A 23,176-nucleotide genomic window follows, 5' to 3' on the forward strand; every position below is an offset into this window, starting at 1 on the left:
AGGGCCCAGGAAAGACACTTTGCTGCCCGAGTTAAAAGGACACGGTGGTCCCCTCTCTCCTGCCTAATCCCATGTGCAGGATGAACTAACTGACAGCTTAATCTTCCTTCCTGCTGGGATACTGTTCTGTACCACCAGACCCCCTGTTGGCTCTGCAACCAATCTTCCCTGAACATAGGATACGAACTGCCCTTAAGAGTTTGATACTGCTCTTTTTCGTTGCTGCACAACAACAACATTTGACTGGGTTGCCCCAGCCACTCTGGGCAGCTCCCAACAAAAAATAGTAAAAACTTCTCTAAACAGGGCTCCCTTCAGATGTCTTTTAAAAATCACACAGCTGTTTATCTCCTAGACATCTGCTCGGAGGGTGTGTCACAGGGCAGGTGCCACTACCAAGAAGGCCCTCTGTAACCTCACCTCTCGCTCCAACATTTCTCTGATGAAAATAAGAATGTCCTATTCCATAATAAATAATTTTACTATTTATACCCCACCCATCTAACTGGGTTGTCCCAGCCAATCTGGGTGGCTTCCAACATATAAACACACACACACACACACACACACACATATATATATATATTTTACAGGGTCGCCTTTAGATGGCTCGGGGATCGGATAATTCCATATTCTCCAACATTTCTGTGATGAAAATAGGGACATCCTACCATATCCTCCAAGATTTCTCTGACCAAAATAGGGATTTCCTAAGCAAAGCAGGACATTCTGGGATCAAATCAGAAACTGGGACGGCTTCTGTAAATCTGGGACTGTCCCTGGAAAATAGGGACACTTGGAGGGTCTGTGAGGGAACCACCAGAAGGCCCTTGGAGCTGGACCTCAGCGTCCGGGCAGAACGGTGGGGGTGGAGACGCTCCTTCAGGTATACTGGGCCGAGGCCGTTTAGGGCTTTAAAGGTCAGCACCAACACTGGGAATTGTGCTTGGAAACATACTGGGAATCAATGTAGATAGATCTTTCAGGACCAGTGTTATATTGCCCCGGGGGCCACTCCCAGTCACCACCAAATATCCACACAAAAATCAGCCAAATTCCTCCACAATCGCTTCCTCCCACCCTCCTTTCTCACTCTTTACATGCCTGAAAGTTCTGTGCAAAGGTTCCTGAGATTGCTAGCTGCTTTCCCGCTCTTTTTGCACAATTTTTGCAGTTCTCCTACCTTTTGGGGCTGTTTTACAGCTTAAATCAATTTATTTCCCGTGCTTCACATGGTTGTACATGGGTCAAAGTGGGGGAAACGCCTGCACATCATAGTTATAATCCAAATTTCTAATGAACCATTGCAACAAGTGGAAGCGGTCTTCCCCCCCCCTCCCCCCAATACATTGAAACTGTGATAGGAATTTTATGGTTTTAGATATATAGTAATGTTCATAACTGCACATACATAGATCAGTACAGGAAGGCAAACCTGGAACCATTTTGATTCCTAAACTGACCAAATCCCTTCTCTGCAAGGTTAAAAATGGAAAAGCCTCCCCATTGTCTCTTCCTTTAATCTGTGTTTGAATAAGGTGTGAGCCTGTGACCTGGCCCAGGAAATAAGTATTTTAGCATTACAAAAGAATGGCCAGGCTCCCCAGAAAATCCAATCAAGGAACCTGCTAGACAGGAGATAAACAAGGAGAAGAGAAAAACAACATTTAAATTTCTGTGATGTAGGTGGGATGTATCTGAGGGGTGGTCTTAGGTTACACCCCTTCTGTGATGTATGCATAATGTTTCTGGGGGTGGTCCTGATCTAGAGAAGGGGAATTTCAAAAGTCTTTATAAGGCCTTGCAGGCCATTGTTCTGGGTCCTCTTCCTCTCCTGCGTGTGAGGGGGGTACCCTGTTGCAACAGATCAATAAAGATCAAGCTTACTAGCTGCTTTGCTTCTCAATATTCTCTGGTTGGCCTCTGTTATTTTCTCCTACCAATAGGGAACCTATGTAAGGACTCTATATGGGCTCTTGGATACCCCATAAGGGAAAAGGGCATATTTTTATTTACAACAGATGGCGACCACGCACGAAGGGACTTTTGGTTACCCGGATTCTGGAAGCGAGGAAGGACTGGTTATCCAGCGCGCACCAGGCAGTTTGCCAGGAGGAATAACCAGTCTTCCATCGGTCCCAGGGTCTGGCAATAACTTGGAGTTCAGCGAGGCTAACCAGGGGAAGCAAAGCTTGATCAGGCCGGCCTTAAACAACCAGTCAAGAGATCCCGGGATCACCAGGACAGCGCTTGCGAAGTGAGTATGAGTAGGAAAAATGGGTAGTGGGGTGGGATTCTGCAAACCACAGCAAACCTATACTTCTCAAATCCTTACTTCTTTCCTCACTTTAACTCTTGAAAAAATTGCCTTCTACTCCTTTCTGTCCCCTCGATCTCAACACCAGCCTTAGCCCTTCGGAGTATGCCCAGGCAAAGGTTGTGTGTGATTTCTTCCACTTAACTCTGTATGCCAACCTATTCCTTCGGAGTTTTGCCCAGAAAGGTTGTGCAATTTCTTCTGCACTGAAAACTATAATTCCCAAAACTATAACTCCCAGGTGTAGCCGCACCTCTGCCATGGCGATCTTTGTTAGAGATGACCTGTGAGCGGAGAAAGCAAGGGCACCTGATTCCTTTCCTTCTTTGTCATTTCTGAGTCTCAATCTGGCATTGCAAGTGTGCAAGCGTTCAGTAGGGACTCTGAGTTAGATTGTAAAAGGCAGGGAGGTTGCTGTGAGTTGTAGAATAGAGATTAAGTGAGGTATCCCCAGGTTTTTCCCCTCGGAGATTTGTCCACGTATCCCCAGGTTTTTTCCCTTGGATCCCCAAGTTTTCCCCTCGGAGATTTGTCCAGGTATCCCCATGTTTTCCCCTTGGATCCCCAGGTTTTTCCCCTCGGAGATTTGTCCAGGTATCCCCAGGTTTTTTTCCCTTGGATCCCCAAGTTTTCCCCTCGGAGATTTGTCCAGGTTTCCCCAAGTTTTCCCCTCTGATCCCCAGGTTTTTCCCATCGGAGATTTGTCCAGGTATCCCCAAGTTTTTTTGTCCAGGTTTCCCCTTTTCCGGACCCTTCGGAGTTTTGCCCAGGTCCAAAACCCTTTTAATTGAAAATGGGTGCACCTCAATCAAAAGAAATGAACCCACAGACTCCTGATGGGAAAGAAGCCCAGTTGGTGCTTACTTCCTGCCTGGACTCTGACAGTCCCCTTCAATTTGTGTTTAAGAAACGTTTTTCCAGTGTTTAAATTGTACTTAGGCAACATCCAGCAGCTGCTTATCTTAAATGTGCCATCTAAAATAAAAATGCAAGCTTGCTCCAAATTCTAAATCTAAGGAAGCCATGTTGAACCTTATCAGTCTTAAAAAAAACAAGACAAAATGGAGAATGAAGTGTGCAAATGTTTGTTATTTGAGAGAGGCTCTAAAAGAGAGTTTTTTTCTCCCAAGTGGTAAAATCCTGTATATGTGCTACTTGTGTTCTGAAGGGGGAATTACCCCACCTCCTTCCTCTAGTTTAAGTGAGGAGGGCGATTTAAGTCTAATGGTAAATGTTTTGTTGTAACTTTTGAGTTTGCAAGCACACCTGTGTTCCAGTCTAAGTTAACCTAATGTTTCTGCTGCAAAAGCCTAGTTGAGCCAACTGCTCTCTCAAGCTAAAATGCAGTGTATGTATTTCATTAAGCATATGCCTATGAAAGTATGGTGTTCCTTCTAAGAAAAATATCTGAGTCCAGTTTTAACTTTGATCTGGTTGGACAGAAGAGTTATTGTAAGGCTCCTGGTATCAGTCTCTATAAGACGTCCTGGCCTCTTTTCTTAGAAAATGCCCCCCCTTGTTTCATTCTGTCTCTTTCAGGGTTTTTTCCCCTTCTCCTTCTTATTCTGTGCCAGGTAAATTTACTCCCGAGTAAGCTTCCTTTAAAGGAAACTGCAAAGGGGGGGGGGCATAGATTAGGCTTACTATTCCTCTGCAAGTTCAGGAAAAATTGTTCACTCTTGTATTCCTTTTAAATCAAATCTATGGCTGTTTAAACTTTGCTTTATAAAAGATCCTCTCCCTATCTTAGGAAAAATGTTAACTTCAATCTTCTTTTAAAGATAATTTCTATAGGAATTTTCACTCTTTAGTCTAAGGAAGTAAACACTCACTCAAACTAGCTTCAAGATCTGCTAAAAGGGTTGGGTACTTTTATTTTCTTTTTCCTTAGTACATGATAGGCGCATGGTTTGTGATAGGCGCATGGCTTGTGATCTCTTCCCCAGTTGTGTCTGTGTACATAAGTATGTGTGTGTTTCTGGTAGTACAAATCTTGCTATGAACCCTGTATTTTAGGGTTGGACTAGATGACCCCAGGTCCCTTTCAACTTTCCCAATTTGTGGCTGATGAGTTGAAATCCAGCCCAGATTGCTCTTTGTTTTTAAAGGTGAGAGGTGAATGTGTGTGTTTCTGGTAGTACAAATCTTGCTGCGAAATCTTGCTGTGAACCCTATATTTTGGAGGGTTGGACTAGATGACCCCAGGGTCCCTTTCAACTCTCCCAATTTGTGGCTGTGTGGAAGACCATGTGTCTGCAAGCATTGGAGGGTAATTCTTAAATTCTGGTGTGGTAATGGAGTTGAAATTCAGCCTAGCTTTGCTTTTTAGTTTTAAAAGGTGAGAGGTAAAAGCCATGATGTTTTGAAGCACAACTGGTAATATCAAGCATTTGAGTGATTACAGTATTTATCATTTTGTCTACTATTTTTTTTTTAATCAAACTTAAAAGTCAATTCAAAGTTTAAGCACATACAAATGAATAATCAAGTACAATTAGCCTTGGCCATTCCTGTAAATTAAGGCGCAGAAAATAATAATATTAATAATAATAATAATAATTTTTTGTCTGCAAATGGTAAGGCTGAAATGACTGAGAATGTTAAAAAATCCTATGAATTCTAACGCTCTGGCCATTTTTACTCATAAATAAGAGAGCGGTTGATTGTTCCGCGAATGGCCAGAGGGATATTAGCCCTTTCCTGTACATAAAGGAAGCTTGGGCTGAATGGTGAATACTTGAATTGCTGAGTTTCTCTTTTTTGTTTTAAAATCTAACCCTATTTTAAAAAACCACTCCTTACCTGGCCATTTTTACTCATAAATAAGAGAGCGGTTGATTGTTCCGCGAATGACCAGATAAAATGACCAATAATGATAGCCCTTTCCTGTACATAAAGGAAGCTTGGGCTGAAATTGCTAGCTTTGGTGAATACTTAAATTGCTGAGTTTCTCTTTTTTGTTGTTTTAAAATCTAACCCTATTTTTAAAATCTACTCCTTACCTTTCCCTTCCTTATTCTAATTGAGCCAAAAGATGCAACATTTTCAATGGTATAAAAGGTTTGCTGAGACATGAACTCTGCACATGCACAGAGGCTAGATCAGCTAAAGAAGAGAGAGAGAGGAAGGGGGGAGCTGTAAGGGGGGAGAGGAGGTTTCTTCGAGAACTGCAGAGAGAAATTTATCCAAATGTAAAATTTGGAACCATTGAGGGAAATCACCCTTAATGTCTTGCCCCAGGGGCTAACAAAAGGTTCGCCTCCCAATGGAATTTAAATTTTATAAGTTTTTGTTTTTGTTTTTGTTTTTTTTTGGTGTGTGTGTGTGTATATGCCTATGCATTTTAGGAACAGCACTTCCTGACAGACCTCTCACATGAAATAATTTTCCCTTTTAACAGAGTGTCCTTTCTTTTCTCCCACAGCACAAATGATAATGAGGGGATGCAAACAGTGATTTAAATACTCTATAAAAAGTAATTGCATTTGTTTTTCTTTTGTCTTTCTTCCCTTAAAGCCAAACAGTCACTTTCTTTCTGTTCAGCAAAACAAGTCTGAATCCCTGCTATATTAGTTGATTTCCTTCTATCTCTTTGTGGCTTTGACACTTTAAGTTACAAATAATCTGTTTTCATTTATTTAATCAGTTTCTCCATGATGTCTATGAAGTTAATCGAAGCACAACCAAACATTGTTTGAGCATTTCTTACTAATTCTGTCATTTTGGCTAGTGCAAGGTACCTGCACAACTTTAAAATTGCCATTCATTTTTTTATTGGTATTAACTCATTTCCCAGTATTAACATTACAGCTGATGTTGTCACATCAAGAAACACTCTTTTATTTTCATTTGGGATGTTAGAATGCCAAAACAGATTACTTCAGGTTACTTATTAATTGTGTGTCTTAGCATTTATTTATTTTTGGTTCCTCATAGGTCATTTGTGTGTGTGTGTTTTACTTTGGGGACATGTTCATCACATGTTGAAAGTCAGTTTCATGAAGTTCTTTTATTGGATAGCACATGGTGAATTTTAAGTTTTCCCCATTGTTTTCCCTTTCCCCCCCCAGTCCAGTAGTACTCTGTGTGGTTTTGATAATATATTTAATAATAGTTCTTTTCTAAATCTGATGTCTTTGTGTCAAGTCTGTTTTCATCTAACTGGTAATCTAATTTTTTGCTTTCCTTTTATTTTTTAACCTTTCTTGTATTTTTACAGTTCTCTTTCTCTACATGTGGAGTAATTTTTTATTTTATAATATGAAAAGAACAACAACAATAATAACAGTAATTATGAGGAAAATGTGATAATAATATTGGAATGAATGAAACGCTTAATTCGCTAAGATTTTTATTATTTGCAGCTTCCCATGGAAACTGGAGGACATCCTTTTGCCTTTTACCCCTTCCTTTTCTAACTGTCTTTAAGCCCCAAAACCCTGCCCCTTACAGGATATCACCTATACAGATGTGCAATGATGAAAAGCAGCAACAACCCCTCAACTCAGTTCTTCCGTCATCACAAGACACCAGAGTTTTCAAGTGCCCACAGCTATCTCTTTCAAAGGATATAGACTGCCAGGGGAGTGGGCCTGACAAGGGGGGTGGAGTTGACTTGCAAGGACATCTTTTCACTTGAACCTCAAGCCTCTGTGCTCCAGAATTCAAAGGATACATGCGTAAAAGATCACAATTGTGTCAAGATATGCAACTGATATTTAATTAGTTTGTTTTGTATTATGTGTTATTATGTAAGAATGTTGAAATGTGTCTGACAGTGTGATTTCCACAAAGGGGGGCAATTTTTTTTGTGTGTGTAACTGTTTTTATGTTTAATGTCTTATTGCTTACACACCAATGGAGAATTCTCATGCATTTTATACTTTCTAATAGCTCACACTATTGTGTAGTCCAATGTTTAGATCAATTTATAACCACATTGTTCCACCTGGCACTCTGCCAACTTTCCCTATCCATTTTAATATGTGTTAAACCTCTTTTTGCCAATGACAAACTTCTGGACCCATAAAACACCAGGTACATGAAGGTGGATATGCTTTGGTTTAGCAGGAATGATTCCTTATAGACTTAAATTGACTTATTTGGACAACTGCCCTTGTTAAGAATGGTTTTCTTTTAACAGATTGGTTTGAAGAGTTGAGAACCATGGGGCAAGATAAATTCAAATTGGACTCAGTTTGAATTGGGCAAGTGTATCCAGGCTGCAATTAGCTTTTTGGTCCTTTAAGTGCAAGTGAGCAACTTCTCATGAGCCCAAGACCACAGCCTATAATAAAATCCCATAGCTAAAGGCCAAGGCGAAGACCTCTCCCTCACGAGATGCCCAAAACCTGTGCCAGCTATGGTGAATGCCAGGCGACATGGTTAAATGAAAGCCCTGAGGGGATTCAACAGACAGGATGTGTTGCTGTAGCACTATGTCAGTGTGAGACCACAGAAGAGCTACCTTGACACCTGAGAACACAAAAATGGCGGGGGGGAAGCAAACTGCACTTTTCAGTCATTAGTGGACCTTACCTTCCTGCTAGGTGTAAAGCATAGAACACTATTGAGTAAATGGTCTCTCCCAAAGTGTTAGAATGCCACAAGCAATTTAGTAGCAAAACGCAACATGTGTTATTTTTATATGATATATTCATACAAAGACATCCATTTACAACATACGATGTTATTATTTGTGGGGCAAAAATTTTTAAGAAAAATTCTAGCCCCAGAGGGGGGAAATTGTGATAGGAATTTTATGGTTTTAGATATATAGTAATGTTCATAACTGCACATACATAGATCAGTACAGGAAGGCAAACCTGGAACCATTTTGATTCCTAAACTGACCAAATCCCTTCTCTGCAAGGTTAAAAATGGAAAAGCCTCCCCATTGTCTCTTCCTTTAATCTGTGTTTGAATAAGGTGTGAGCCTGTGACCTGGCCCAGGAAATAAGTATTTTAGCATTACAAAAGAATGGCCAGGCTCCCCAGAAAATCCAATCAAGGAACCTGCTAGACAGGAGATAAACAAGGAGAAGAGAAAAACAACATTTAAATTTCTGTGATGTAGGTGGGATGTATCTGAGGGGTGGTCTTAGGTTACACCCCTTCTGTGATGTATGCATAATGTTTCTGGGGGTGGTCCTGATCTAGAGAAGGGGAATTTCAAAAGTCTTTATAAGGCCTTGCAGGCCATTGTTCTGGGTCCTCTTCCTCTCCTGCGTGTGAGGGGGGTACCCTGTTGCAACAGATCAATAAAGATCAAGCTTACTAGCTGCTTTGCTTCTCAATATTCTCTGGTTGGCCTCTGTTATTTTCTCCTACCAATAGGGAACCTATGTAAGGACTCTATATGGGCTCTTGGATACCCCATAAGGGAAAAGGGCATATTTTTATTTACAACAAAACCAACATTTTAGCATCTTTCTGGACCTTCCCACTCACTGCTAGCTGTGCCCTGCCCTCTGCCTTTTAAGGCTGGCAACATTGTGGACATCACCAGACCGTGATTTGAGCCACGGGGGTTAGGGGGAGAATGGGATGCTGCCCGTCTTTGAATGTCAAGAAATTTGGTGCTGCTGTTAACCTGGTAACTCAAGGTTTTCTTCTAACGACAACCATACCCTAAACCGCGCTCCTAAATCCACTGGTGTGAATGGGCTTAGGCCTCCCGGGCCTCCCAAGGGCATTTGCACAGCAAGATTCTCGTTGCATGCCTTCACTTGGAAGTTAACTATTGGCTTCAATGTGCCCTCCTCCCACAGGACTGTGCCTTACCCCACTTAATTTGGAAATAAACCCCACGAAATTCAACAGGATTCATGGTTAGGAATGGGGCTGCTAGGCCGCAACCTTATACCTATTTACTTGGTGAATAAGCCCCGTCGAATGTAGAGCACCCCTTATTTTTGCTTCTGTTGGGTTTATCTCTGCTATGTTACAGGTGCTTTTATTGTGTGCAAAAGCCTTTTAAAAGTAATATGGGGAGGGTTCCTTTTCTTTAAAAAAAAGCAAACATTTTTATCTTTGCATGTCGTTTCAGATTTCTGTGAACTGCTCTGGCGCCTGTTTTTTTGATGAGGGTTGGTGGCGGCATGATAAATATAACAATTATTATTATTATTATTATTATTATTATTATTATTATTATTAAAACCACATTATTATTACTTATTGAAATACAGCCTTCAGATGTGCAAACTCCGGCAGAGTGTTAAGGGAGGAGGACCGGGCGGGGATGGCTGTGCTAGCAATATGTATAATCATAATGAATATTATGGAAGCAGCCCAGAGGAGCTGGGTATAATTATAATTTTAATTATACTTATTTGGATGCCTTCACCTGTTGATCTCAGCGTGGTTCACAGCATAAATATACAATATATCTATACCTATACAGTATCAATATCTATGTATAGTGGTGTGGCAGGGCAGGGGGAGAGGTTTATTGTTTCGTGAGCTTGTTCTGTATTTTTTGGTTCTGTATTATTATTATTATTAAATATTATTATTTATTGTATGCTCCAAAAAGGGGGATTTTCACCTCTTCCTCTGAGGGCGGACAGATATTTCTTTGTTTGCTTTAATGAAATTCATACATTCTTGATTGTAATAATAATAATAATAATAATAATAATAATAATAATAATAATAATAATAATAATAATAATAATAATAATAATAATAATAATAATAATAAATAATGTGAGGCGGCGCTGAGTCTCCCCAGGCGGAACCTTCGTTCGCGGGGGAGGCAGTTCCCGGCCGGAGCGGAGGCGGCGGCGCACGCGCGCGGCGCTCTTGCCGGTCCCTCTCCGCCGCCGCTGCCGCTGTCATGGCGGCCTGAGGTGCGGCACGGGCGGAGGAAGCGAGCGAGGAGGAGGGAAGGGAGCGCGCCGGGCTGCCAGGTAGGGGCTGCGACAAGGGAGGCGGCCCCGTGGCCAGGGCGGCGGCGGCGGCGCTGGTGGGGCGGAGGGTGGCCCTTGGGGGGTCTGGGGGGCGGGTTTCCCCCTCGTGATGGCGGCCTCCCTCACCGGGCGGGGGCTGTGGGAAGAGGGAGCCCCCCAAGCACACCGGCCCTCCGCCCGTCATTCGTTGCCGGAAAACGGCCCGCGGCGCCCGGTCCCGTTAAGCGCCTCGCAATAACGCCCTTCACCCATTTCCCCTCCTGTGTGTGTGACCTATTATATATTTGCGTGTGCAGCATTATTGTTATTTATTGTGTATTCCGCCTTTCATAATATATATATATGCAGTGGGAGGGGGCGTATGCGTTGTTGTTGTTTATTAAGTGTACATTTCGCCTTTCATCCAAAGATCTCAGGTTAGTTCACAGCATAAAAATACAGAATAAAACCACAAAGTACATAATAAAAACAACATGTGTGTGTGTTACATATATGTAATGCACACACATATTTATAATACATACAACGGTGCCTCGGTTTTCAAACGCCTCTGCAGTCGAACGCTTTGGAACTCGAACGACAAAAATCCAGAAGTAAATGCCTTGGTTTTTGAACACGCCTCGGAAGTCAAGCAGGAAACGAGGCTTCCGTTTTGAGGTTTCCGCTTTCAGTTTTCGAACGTTTTGGAACTCGAACTGACTTCCGGAACGGATTATGTTCGAAAACTGAGTACCATTGTATGCTCCAAAAAGGGAATTTTCACCTCTTCGCCTGAGGGCGGACAGATATTTGTTGGTTTGTTTTAATGAAATTCATACACTTCTTGATTGTAAAAAAAAACAAATCATATGAAAGAAAGATAGGACAGTAGAATCAAGGGGAAAGTTCACAGCCGTATTTTAAAAGCTGAAATGCAGGAACAGGATTGGGAAGCAATTCTGAAATCATTTATGTTGATGACAATTCTGGCATTGTTTCCATGGCTCTCTGGACTTAGAGATATATTTTCCAAGGGTTCACCCACTCCCCTACTGGAGTAATGTAGGCTGTGTCCTTCAATAAGCAATACTCTTCAGTTACTGCTTCCCAACCTTCCGCAAGTGTGTATGCAGTTGTGTTTGGAGTTGAGGTGCTGCTGCTTTGTGCATTAGCAAACTTCTCACTTCCGTTGGGTTACCTTTTTTTGAGCAGGAAGCACAGAGAAACATTTGACACCTTGGCCACACTCATAATGTTTCTTATCAGTGCCTCCTGAGTAGTGATTTATCCCCTTTTTCTCTTTGAAAGGTAAAAGCGTCTAGAATGGCAGGGGAACAGAAACCGTCCTGTAATCTCCTTGAGCAGTTTATTTTATTAGCCAAAGGCACCAGTGGATCAGCTCTGACTGCCCTCATCAGCCAAGTACTTGAGGCCCCTGGGGTTTACGTCTTTGGTGAGCTGCTGGAATTAACGAATGTGCAAGAGGTGAGTGTGACCGATTTCCTGGAGACTGGTGAGTGTCAAACCATAAATGATGCTGCTGGATTGCTTAACTAATTTGTTTTAAATCGCCATCTCAAGTTTTGTGGAAAGTGAACGCAAACTGCTCAGGTAATTTTCCAGGTTGTACTGGGTAGGTGGGTGAGTGGAGTGTGGGAGCTCAAGTTTTCTCTTGTGCTCATTATAACTCATGCTCGTTGTTCTAAATCATGGTTGTGCATTACATGTAAGCCTGCCATATGGTTTATGGCTTCAGAACAAGCCAGGGCATTAACCCAACTTCAAACCGTGGCTTAACATCTTAACTTGTTCTGAAGCCATCAACCCTAGTCTCTTGGTCCTGACAAAATGGCAAGAAGTGGCATATTGGAAGGTGCTGTGGGTGCCTGGCCAAAGTACTTGGTTCATATATTGGCTTATACAGACCTTGATCCTGCAACAGCCTGCAAAGTCGACACAGTCTGTGTGCCAGACGATTCTGTGAAACAATGAATATGGAATCTCTTTTATTTAGGGCGAACTTCAGCAGCACAGTACCCATCAGACACTTTGGACTACATCATTCATTAGTTCCAGTCAGCATGGCCAATGGTCAGGAATGATGAGAGTTGTGGTCCAAACCTCTAGAGGGCACCCACTTTGGTGAACGCTGCTTTAGCAGTACCATTTTCAACATTTAAGGTTGAACCTGGAAAACGGGAAGCTCCGTTGCTTAAACATCTGGCCTTGACCAGTGCTGTCTCCTTGATTTAAGCACTCTAATGGGTCTCTTCCTTTCTTTTTTCTTCCTATGCAGCTTGCCAAAGGTCCCAACGCTGCTTATTTTCAGCTGCTGAATCTCTTTGCCTATGGAACATACCCGGACTATGTAGGTAAGAGGCAGCTGCAATTCTAGAACGCATTTTAACACTACTGTGTCTTCATTGGCTTTTGACATCTCCAGTTTCTTCCTTGGCCAAGTTCATGGAAGAGCTCAAAATCTGCCAGATCTGTCTGCCTTAGTTCCTTCAGACAAAATTTCTGTCCTTTTCAGATGGAGCTCATCTCTAAAACTGTTTATTGATTTTATTTCTATCCCTATTTGTAAGCCGCTTTGGGATTCATTTGAATGAAAAGCAGTGTAGAAATATAGCATGGGTTAACATACCATTTCTCCCCATTTTTTTCTCCTGTTATCGTGCAGTTCTGTTCCCATTGCCTCCCATCTCATTTCCTTGACTGCTGGTGATTAGGTCATCAGTTGCCTGGCTTTGCACTCCTTACTCTGCACTGCAGATCTTTTAATTGTCCAAGAGCAGAGCAGGAGCTGCGCTTCAGGTAGCTGGTTGTCCTGTTCAGTTTCTATCACAATTCCTTCCTCTTGCTTCACTTCCATTTCTGCTCCCCTTTCTATCTGCTTTCTGCTCTTCCCCTGTGATCTCTTCTGAGCCCTGCACCTTCCTTTCCTACTAATTTTACCCTTCCTTCCAGTTTCACTGTTGACTCTGAAGTATTTCATTGTACAGCATGTAACATTTCAGGCACTTTATAAATAGTATTAATTTATTCTGCTCTGCACTAAAGACGTAGCAACATGTGAAACTGCATTAATGCATCATACTATGGGTTCAGCAAGTCCTCAGAGGTCTTTCTAAGCCTTGTTGCCTGAGATCTTTCTAACTGGATGTTGTTGGCTTTTAACTTCAGCAGATATATGCATACAAATACAAAGTATTTCTGTCGCTCCAGCAATTCAAGACATAACACAGATTCACTTCTCAAGGCTCACTGACTGTCTAATGAGCCATTGCCATAACAACTGGCTTGGTCGACCTTGTACCTCTTAACTTATCTCATACCTGGGGTGATTTCTGCCCTTGAAAGAAATTAACCCATTCCTTCGTGTCCAGTTCCTCCAGCAGAGCATGTGAACTTGGGTGGCTCCAAATGTTTCATAGGAAGTTACTTTATCAGTCCAGCTGAACTAATTTGCTGTGACTTGCACTGGTTCCCAGTGCCAGGCTGCTTCTCTGTCCAAAAGTTTTCCAGCTCCCCCGTTTTGCAGATTTCAAGGACATTCTAAGAATAATGAGATTTGAAACTTTCTTGTTACCAAATCTGCCTTGTCAATAAGTTGTGCCTAAACTTGATTCTCATCCAAAATTTACCACCTGAGTCTTCTAAAGTTGCCATACATTCTGCATCAAATCTTTTAAAGGGATAATCTTTGCAAAACGCACAACACTTGCGTAGTTCTCACATGCTCAAACCAGCTTATGGCAATTGGTTCTGTGAGGGTGGGTATCCTACTCATGGTATTTTGTAATTAAAACACTGGGATACTGTGAATGGTGATCCAAAATGGATTTATTGGTGAGGCACAATGGAGGGAATAGAAACTGTTCAGTGCAAAATCCATGGATTCTGGCTAGCAATTCATACCCAATGGCATACTGCCTGTTCCACCCCTTTGTTTTGTTTTTTTAAAAGAAGAAGAGAAGAAGAGTTTGGATTTGATATCCCGCCTTTCACTCCCTTTAAGGAGTCTCAAAGCGGCTAACATTCTCCTTTCCCTTCCTCCCCCACAACAAACACTCTGTGAGGTGAGTGGGGCTGAAAGACTTCAAAGAAGTGTGACTGGCCCAAGGTCACCCAGCAGCTGCATGTGGAGGAGCGGAGACGCGAACCCGGTTCCCCAGATTACGAGACTACCGCTCTTAACCACTACACCACACTGGCTCTCAAAAATGAAGAGAAATGTGTGGATGCTGGAAACAAAGTTCTGCCTTGTCCAGGTTTTCACTTGCTTGCAACTTAAGGAGAGTTAAAGCCACATTGCTCTGGTTTTCTCTTTTTGGTTATAGATATATGAACTCAGTGAAGTGACAGTCCATGTCAGCCTTTCTCAACCTGATACCCTTTAGATGTTTTGGACTCCATTGGCCATGCTGGTTTGAGTTGATGGGAGTTATAATTCAAAACATTTAGGAAGGTTATTGGGTTGGGAAATGCGGACTCTGCTTTTCAGAGGTGCGTATTCTGAAAACTGCCCCATGCTTCTCCATTTGCCAGTGCCTGTAGGGAAGTGGGAGCATTCTTCTGTGCGGCAGAGAACATGGCTCAAAGTTGTGTGAATGAAGTCAGCAGCGTTGAGTAATTCAATTGAAGCACATAACCTGAAGTTTTTCTTTAATTCAATTTCTTGGACAGCAAACAAGACTAACCTGCCAGAGCTAACAGGGGCCCAGAAGAACAAGTTAAAGCACTTAACTATTGTCAGCTTAGCTTCCAGAATGAAGGTAAAGTATTGGCACTAAGACCAGCCAATGTGAAGGCAAACCTCCATATATGTGAGTTTGCGCACACACAGAGTGTGTAAATGTGTGTCGACACATGCATGCATATATGAATTTTTGGGAACTTATGACATCTCCTGTTGATCTTGAGAGCCAAAGGGTGTAGAATAGACTAATGGGACATGAATCCCTGGTGCTTTCAGGCAGCTTTTTAGCAATGGGGGAAGCAGAGAGCAGCTGCTGAAATGAAACATTTATGCTTGAATCACTTTGGCTTCCTTTGATCAGTTATCAGATGGCTTGATCGTTTATCCTTTGCCATCTCTCCCAAATCGCAACTCCGTGGCGTAACTCAAGGACGGCTAGGTATCTGTGTCAACTTTAGTTCTCCCTAAAAAATAGGAATAATAGTAGCCCTGTATCCCATTAGGTGGGATGCAGGTGGCACTGTGGGTTAAACCACAGAGCCTAGGAGTTGCCAATCGAAAGGTCGCGGTTCGAATCCCTGCGACGGGGTGAGCTCCTGTTGCTCAGTTCCAGCTCCTGCCAACCTAGCAGTTTGAAAGCACATCAAAGTGCAAGTAGATAAATAGGTATTGCTCCAGCGGGAAGGTAAACTGTGTTTCCGTGCGCTGCTCTGGTTCGCCAGAAGCGGCTTAGTCATGCTGGCCAAATGACCCGGAAGCTGTACGCCTGCTCCCTCAGCCAACAAAGCGAGATGAGCTCCGCAACCCCAGAGTTGGTCACGACTGGACCTAATGGTCAGGGGTCCCTTTACCTTTACCTATCCCATTAGGTATTTCTGGAAAAAAAGCAAAAACTGGAGCAGTTTTTTCACTGACTTCAGCAGATAGGTTACAACAAGTAATAACAAGCTACACCTGGCTGTAGTGCCACAACTACTGCTATTACAGCACACCCTTCATGCATTTCATTGATGGGGCTTGGGTAATGTTTTATCTTCTGGTTGGCAGCGCATGAGTAATAATAGAAACTGCATCTGAATCCCTGGTTCTCCCCAGTAAAGCATGATGTGCCCTTGCTGTGTTATATCTAACATCTGCCATGTTCTTATAGTTCCGTTTCTCTCAAACCTTTTCAACTTAGGCCTTCCTCTTAAATGTCCTCTGCCTTTGGTGAACCCCCCACTGCATGCTAGCCACTGATGGCTCAGTCCCAGCATTTTTGACCTTTGTCCCTGTCCTACAGATACTCTAGGTGAATTCAACATACCTCTCTGCATGGGGGTTTGTACTTGAGGAATGATGCCTGTGCACGGAACAAGATTTCTCCCCTTCACCCCCTAAACCTGTTTTGGGGTTTTCTCTAAGCCTCCAGAACAGATTTTTTTTTGGGGGGGGGTAGTCCCATTACACAAGCAGACCTCGCTCCATGCACACAACAACTTAGTTGAATCCCGCTCCTTGACGTGCTAAAGGTATTTGAGAAACTTAAGTTCTGATCATCTCAGCTGCTAGACGTTAGATGGCCATCTGTCATGGATGCTTTAGTTGAGATTCCTGAATTGCAGGGGCTCTGACTAGATGACCCCCGGCGTCCCTTCCAACTCTACATTTCTGTCATTCCGAGTGTGAAGTTGGCAGGTATCCTATAAAACGGTGAGCAGCGCCCCAGACTGCACCTAGAAACAAAAGCATGTTTTAGTCTAGGCTCCAGGGTCTTCCTGCTGGTCTCTGCTCCCTTCTCTCCCCCAGTGCATTCCTTACTCGGTGTTACTGAATGACCTGGAGATGCGGAACCTGCGGGAGCTGGAAGACCTGATCATCGAAGCCGTTTACACCGACATCATCCAGGGGAAGCTGGACCAGCGCAACCAGATGCTGGAAGTGGACTTCTGCATTGGCAGGGACATCCAGAGGAAGGACATCAGCAACATCATCAAAACACTCCACGAATGGTAAGCTGCCCCCTGACAGGGTTCCCCAACTTTCCCACCCTTCGGTTTAGGCAGAGCCCCACTTCCTGCCACCTCTCTGACATTGACTGCGCAAGTATTGTGTTTTCAGGTGTGATGGGTGCGAAGCAGTTCTGTTAGGAATTGAGCAGCAGGTGCTTAGAGCCAACCAATACAAAGAGAACCACAACCGAACCCAGCAGCAGGTAGAGACAGAGGTAGGTAATGCCCCCCCCCCCGTTAATTTCTCCATTCTCTAGGGCGAGCGGCAAGCAGCAGCCCTCGTTTCCAAACGGACTGGAGTAGATTCAAGAACGCTGAGACTTTTCCTCTGCAACCTTCACTCATTCCTGTGGAATTTTCTCCTGTTGGTCTAACCAGCCTAGAGGATGTCCGTACTTTAGCTTTGTGGGAACTAACGCTCAAAATCAATCCTGAAGTTTATCCATTCTTCTCAGGATGGCTCCTGTGAGTCTTCTGGCCTCTAGAGGGCAGCATGCTACTGCCTAAAAAGGAACAATTTGTAATCACTCCTCTTAGGTTCTTCCTCTCAAACCTTTCTCAGCACTTTATATTTCACATTATTTGGTCATTCAGTCCATCTATCGCCTGATAAACTTAGCTCACTGCAGATCCTGGGAGTTCACGACCCGAGTTCGCAAACGGGGGCATTTGCAAGGGCGTTTAGTGGGGGCGTTTAAAGGGGAGGCCAAGAGATCTGTCTCTTGGTGTGCATAGGACCAGAGACTTGGAGAGTGAGGGAGCTGCTGCAGTGACCTGTAACACCTGTGCCATGTTTGTCATTCTGCCAGAGAACAAGCAACATCACACTAGTAGCAAGCGCAAGCTGGTTGTCTTGCTGGAAGAGAAGGTGTAGCAACTTGAGGCCTGCCTAGCCACACCTCATGCAACAGGACAACATGCAGAGTTGCTTGATAGAGCTGAGTTGACTGAGATTGAGCTCCAAGATGGATGGGTAAAGAAAGATTGCCCATTGCAATAGTCTAACCCAGGCATTCCCAAATTTGGCTTTCCAGATGTTTTGGGGCTACAACTCTCATCATCTAGCTAACAGGACCAGTGGTCAGGGATGATAGGAATTGTAGTCCCAAAACATCTGGAGGGCCGAGTTTGGGGATGCCTGGTCTAACCCCTGGAGGAATGCGACACACAGAAGTAGGACAGTCACAAACCACACTTTGTCATTAGAGTTGCAAAATCGCTTCCATGCTCTCACTGTGGACGCTGATTCTGGGCCAGAGGAGCTAAGACAGCAGTTGCCAACCTCAGAAGACACTCAGAAGGTGGCTGTGAAAGGTACAGTGCACAGAACGATTCTTGCCAACCCACCCCCCAGAGGAGATGGATTTGGATGAGCCTTTTTCCATTCTTGATCTAACCCCATCAGATCCAAGGCTACTGACTGTGGATGAGTATGCTGATAACATACTTGCTACCTTCTGTGGAGACGACACCAGAGAAAGGGAATTGCAGCCCAGAGATGACAAGCTGGGAGGAAGGAGTAGGAAGTACTCAAACCATAAGTTTCCAGCCTTTGTAACTTGTCCCAACAATATCAAAATAAGCTCCAATAAACAAGAGGGGAAGACTCCGAGCACAGCAGAAGCAGACCTCAGAACACTCCAAGCAGCCTTTGGAAGGCACAGCCCATGGAATGATTCTTGCTACTCCCCAGAGGAGGAGGAGACAAGGCAGGGTAATACTACTGAGGGGAACAGAGGCAGTAGTGTGTGGAGGAAACAGGATGTCACAGGAGGTGTGCTGTCTTCCAGGTGCAAAGATTCACGATGTGACAGAGAAGTTGCCAAGTCTTATAAAGCCCACTGACTACTACCCCTTCTTTCTGATTCATGTGGGTACAAATAATACTGCCACACACAGGAAGGGACTATGAGACACTGGGCAGGGAGCTGAAGAGACATCACTCCTTCCTGTTGAAGGTTGTGGTCCAAGAAGAGAGAGGAAAATACTTGGAGTAAACCACTGGCTGCGCAGTGGTTGGCTTCTTGGATCATGGTCTCTGCTTCCTTGAGGTCAGACTTCTGGCGAGAGATGGGCTGCACCTCACAGCAGTTTGCCAAGAGTGTGTTTGCCAAGAGTCTGGAGAATCTAATCAGGAGAGCTTTAAACTGGATCTTGAGGGGGAGGGAAAAACAATAGGAACAGCAAAAGAGCGCCTGGAAATGGGGATAATAGCTTCATTGATGCACAGGAAACTGAGCTGGTGCTCCTGAAAACTGCTAAAAGGCAAGAAACCGCAGGAAGGAAGCAGCTGCAGGGAACAACTCATGGTTTCAGTTGTCTACACAAATGCACAGAGTATGGGAAACAAACAAGATGAACTGGAGCTTTTAATACAGGACAGCAAATAGGCATTACTGAAACCTCGTGGGATGAGACTCATGACTGGAATGTAGGAATTGAGGGGTATAACCTGTTCAAAAGGAACAGACCACACTGGAAGGGAGAAGGAGCAGCATTATAGATAAAGGATGTGTATACTTGTGAAGAAATCTATGACCTGGAGCATGAAAAGCAGATTGACAGTATAGGAGAAAAAAATTGTAGGAGAGAGAAACAGCAGTGACCTTACTGTGGGTGTCTGCTATAGACTGGCAAGCCAGACTGAAGACTCGGATGATGCCTTACTAGAGTAGATTACCAAACGTTCAAAAAGGAAAGAAATAGTAATCATGGGGGACTTCAACTTCCCCAATATCTGTTGAGACTCAAACTCTGCCAAGAGTGTAAAGTCTGACAAATTCCTCCATTGCATTGCTGACAATTTCATTTCTTCTTCCTCTAACCTCTGCTCAGTGTCCCGCCGCCAATGCCCTGGCTCTGAGACTTCCTCCTCTGGGGTTCCCTGGCTGCTGCCCCCCACCACTCCTCTTCGTCCAGCCAGTCCCTGACACCAGGGTAGATGGGTGATGGGTTCAGCCCGGTCTGAGGCTGCTTCCGATGTTCCTTTGAGCTCCCTGCTCCTCCCCATTGGTCTCTGGCTTGCTGTGCCCCCTCCTGCACCTCAACTTGGGACAGAAAACTTCCGTCCTCCGCTAGCGCTTCAGAGGAATGCCCCGCTGTTTCATGTTTGCAAAGAAACCTCCTCTCTGCCTCTCTCCTCCCCTGCAGGTCACAAACATAAAGAAGACGCTGAAAGCCACAGCCTCCTCCTCGGCCCAGGAGATGGATCAGCAGCTGGCGGAACGGGAGTGCCCCCCGCACACAGAGCAGAGGCCGCCCACCAAGAAGATGTCCAAGGTCAAAGGGCTGGTCTCCAGCCGCCACTGATGCCTGCACGGCGGCAGCAGGGCGTTCCAGGGCCCCTGAGCGACTCTGGCTCCTCTTTCCAGCAGCAGCTAGTGAGCCGATCTGGGTTCTTTCAGGCTGCGGGGGCAGGCGGCCCAGGTGGGTCCATGTTTGAACCAGCAAGGGACACTGCCAAGCTCGCAGTCACTCAGGGCAGCCCTTCAGCACCGTAGCTGCTTCTTTTTCTCCTTTTTATTTTTGAGGAACACAAGGGCACCATTTGCTCTCTGATTTGGGGACAGAAACAGGGCACAGTTCCCCTGGGGCTCCTGCAGTTAGCCGCAGCCTCCTCCCCAGGTTGCCCTGCTCCACATTCCTTGGCAGCAGAGGTCCCCGGGCAGTGAGATTTGCCTTCAGGCTGGGAGAGGTGGCAGGAGGGAGGGAGGGATTTCTTCACTTAACCCCCAGCTCTGCCACATACCAAAGGTGACGCTGTGCCCCTGGCCCGGGCACTGGTTCTCGTTGCTACCTTCTTACTTCCCCTGCTCCTTTACAACGGCGTTTTGTCTTAGGGTGCAACTCTCTACCTCACGCTGCAGGGGGGTCGGGCTGTGTTTACTTGCCACCTGCTCTGCTGACCTCCTCAGCCCAGGTAAAAGCCCCTTCCCTCTCCTGCCGGCTTTTTAAAGTCCTTCAGCTCTGAAGGGGAGGAAGTTGGGGCAGGAAGAGTGGAGCCCGAGGGGGGAAAGCTGCTTTTTCCAGCCGCCGGCTGCGGCTGCTGCCGCTGCCTCCTCCTCCTCCTCCCCTTCCTGACCATCCTGACAAGGGACGGGGTTGTTGCTGAAGTTGTGCGCTCTCAGTGTGTGTCCCACGGTCATAGTTCCCCTCCTCCCGAAGCCTTCTTAGGTGTGTTGCGTTAGAGTCTCCCTGGGCGAAAGCGAGCGCTGGGAAAAGAGGTTCCCCTCTTGGTCTCCCAGCCCTGGGGACACTCGAGCGGAGGCAGCAGCAAGCAGGAGGGGTCACCTCTGCCGGCCTCTGCCAGACCTAACAGAACTTGAACTGCTTTCTGGTTGTATTTGAACCCCGTGGACCCAACCTCCTCCCCACGCCCCCGTTTTTGTACATTTGTTGGGAGGCTTGAGAATTTACAGCCTTTTGTATTTTATTTGATATTTGTTACAAACTTAATTGAAAGTGACTTTGTCAGAAGGATTGTTTTCTTTTCTATTAAAAAAAAAAAAGTCAGCGTTGAAATTCATATCCCTGGCTGGAGGCTCAGTGTTTTTTCGTTAAGTTGGTTTTAGACTTCAGAGAGCTCTGGCAGGTAGAGCAAGGCACTCAGGGGGCGGCAAATGATACAAATCTATGGCACAACCACATGTGTATACTTCTGGTCGCCTCCCCTCAAAAAAGGACATCTTAGAGTTGGGAAAGGTTCAGAAAAGAGCAAGTGATCAAGGGGTTGGAGCGACTCTGAGATTCCCAACGAGCAGAGTCGGATACAGAGCTCCAAGCTCGTGTGAGGCAGCCGCACTATCCTTCTGGGATCCAAACGAGGTCAAACTGCAGTTGCAGTATATTTAGAGCCAGGGCAGGCTGGGGCGGTTGTGGTCATGCAGACCACCACCAGAGACCAGCAAGGCCCCGTGGGGGGCAGTAGCAGCAAGCAGGGGGGCGGGAGCACCTCCCATGAAACACACGGGGTTCACGGCAGTGCAGTTTGCATACAATCGCACGTTTTCAAAAATTAATTTATTGCTAAAAATGGCATCCCACCTGCTGCACATCCTATGGGGAGGCAGAACACTGCCTGGCTGTGCTCATGAAAGAACCACCTTCAAGCTCTCTAAGGCAATACAGAGAAATGGGTCCAGGTGGGCTTTGAGATCTGTGAGCCTCAGGCTTCCGGAGCTGGAGCAGGGGATTTCGACAGTGGAGACGGCAGGGATGATGTGTTAAGTGCCTTGGGTAGAAATCTGGGCTCCACAGACGATAATGAGCTCCACCACCGGCGCGTTGCGTGTGGCGTTGACCTCTCTCGATGCCAGCGGCATACCCTGCTGTGAAACCACCTGATCCCAGTGCCTCCTGGGGAGTTGGCTAGCTAAATTGCCAGCGGGGTAGGAAAGGAGAGGTCGCGTTTTCCACGTGACGTCGAAAGGCACGTGCAAGCGGCCTCCTTCCTTCAGTACCTGAGCCCATCAGCAGCGAAGAAAACCCGGGAGCTTGGTTGGTTAGAGCGTGGTGCTGGTAACTCCAAGCTTGTAGATTCGATCCCCGTTAGGGACAGCTGCGTATTTCTGCATTGCAGGGGCTTGGACTGGATCATCCCTGGGGTCCCTTCCAGCACACTGCTTCTATACAGTCTTTCCTGCCTGCCTTAGCCACTAAGGAAGGAATGGTGCAATAATCCAATAAATACTCCCTCCTAAATATGAAATGTGGGGCGCAGGTGGCGCTGTGGTCTAAACCACAGAGCCTAGGGCTTGCCGATCAGAAGGTCGGCGGTTCGAATCCCCGCGACGGGGTGAGCTCCCGTTGTTCGGTCCCTGCTCCTGCCAACCTAGCAGTTTGAAAGCACGTCAAAGTGCAAGTAGATAAATAGGTACCGCTCCGGCGGGAAGGTAAACGGTGTTTCCATGCGCTGCTCTGGTTTCGCCAGAAGTGGCTTTGTACGCCAGCTCCCTCAGCCAGTAAAGCGAGATGAGCGCCGCAACCCCAGAGTCGTCTGCAACTGGACCTAACAGTCAGGGGTCCATTTACCTTTTTAAATATGAAATACCTGGTTCAGCTTTGATCCCATCCCACCCATACTATGGCGGGGGTGGGGAGCTTGTGGCCCCCAGAACATGCTGGAGCCAATTATCGAGTTGGGAGTGCAACAAGATTTGAAGGGACACCAGTTCCCCATCCTTGTGCCTCATGACCAGGAAGCAAAAAAGGCCCTCCAAATCTCCACCTGGTCCTCTGAGCTGTCTAGGCCACACCTCTCCCTGACCTGCAGTCA

General features: G+C 45.4%; 1 protein-coding gene and 1 long non-coding RNA gene across 3 annotated transcripts; both read left to right on the plus strand.

Annotated features, from left to right (window-relative positions):
• The first annotated feature begins 8,771 nt into the window (after window positions 1-8,771).
• On the plus strand, window positions 8,772-21,427 carry COPS7B (COP9 signalosome subunit 7B). 2 transcript variants are annotated; one of them, XM_081190654.1, is made up of 7 exons: window positions 8,772-8,912; window positions 11,518-11,694; window positions 12,506-12,581; window positions 14,899-14,987; window positions 16,700-16,902; window positions 17,012-17,117; window positions 20,053-21,427. In XM_081190654.1, the coding sequence occupies exons 1-7, from the start codon at window positions 8,859-8,861 to the stop codon at window positions 20,209-20,211; spliced, it is 864 nt and encodes a 287-aa protein (XP_081046780.1). In that variant the 5' UTR covers window positions 8,772-8,858; the 3' UTR covers window positions 20,212-21,427. The 2 variants fall into 2 exon arrangements, with proteins under 2 accessions (XP_081046780.1, XP_081046781.1); XM_081190655.1 differs by lacking the exon at window positions 8,772-8,912 and adding an exon at window positions 10,138-10,230.
• LOC308585176 lies at window positions 14,994-16,691 on the plus strand. The gene is made up of 3 exons (XR_014007115.1): window positions 14,994-15,414; window positions 15,781-16,588; window positions 16,620-16,691. It is a non-coding gene; the product is annotated as an uncharacterized lncRNA (long non-coding RNA).
• Window positions 21,428-23,176: the final 1,749 nt, after the last annotated feature.

This window comes from Podarcis bocagei (genome assembly GCF_964188305.1).
Source record: "Podarcis bocagei genome assembly, chromosome: 4".
Lineage (NCBI taxonomy): Eukaryota > Metazoa > Chordata > Lepidosauria > Squamata > Lacertidae > Podarcis > Podarcis bocagei.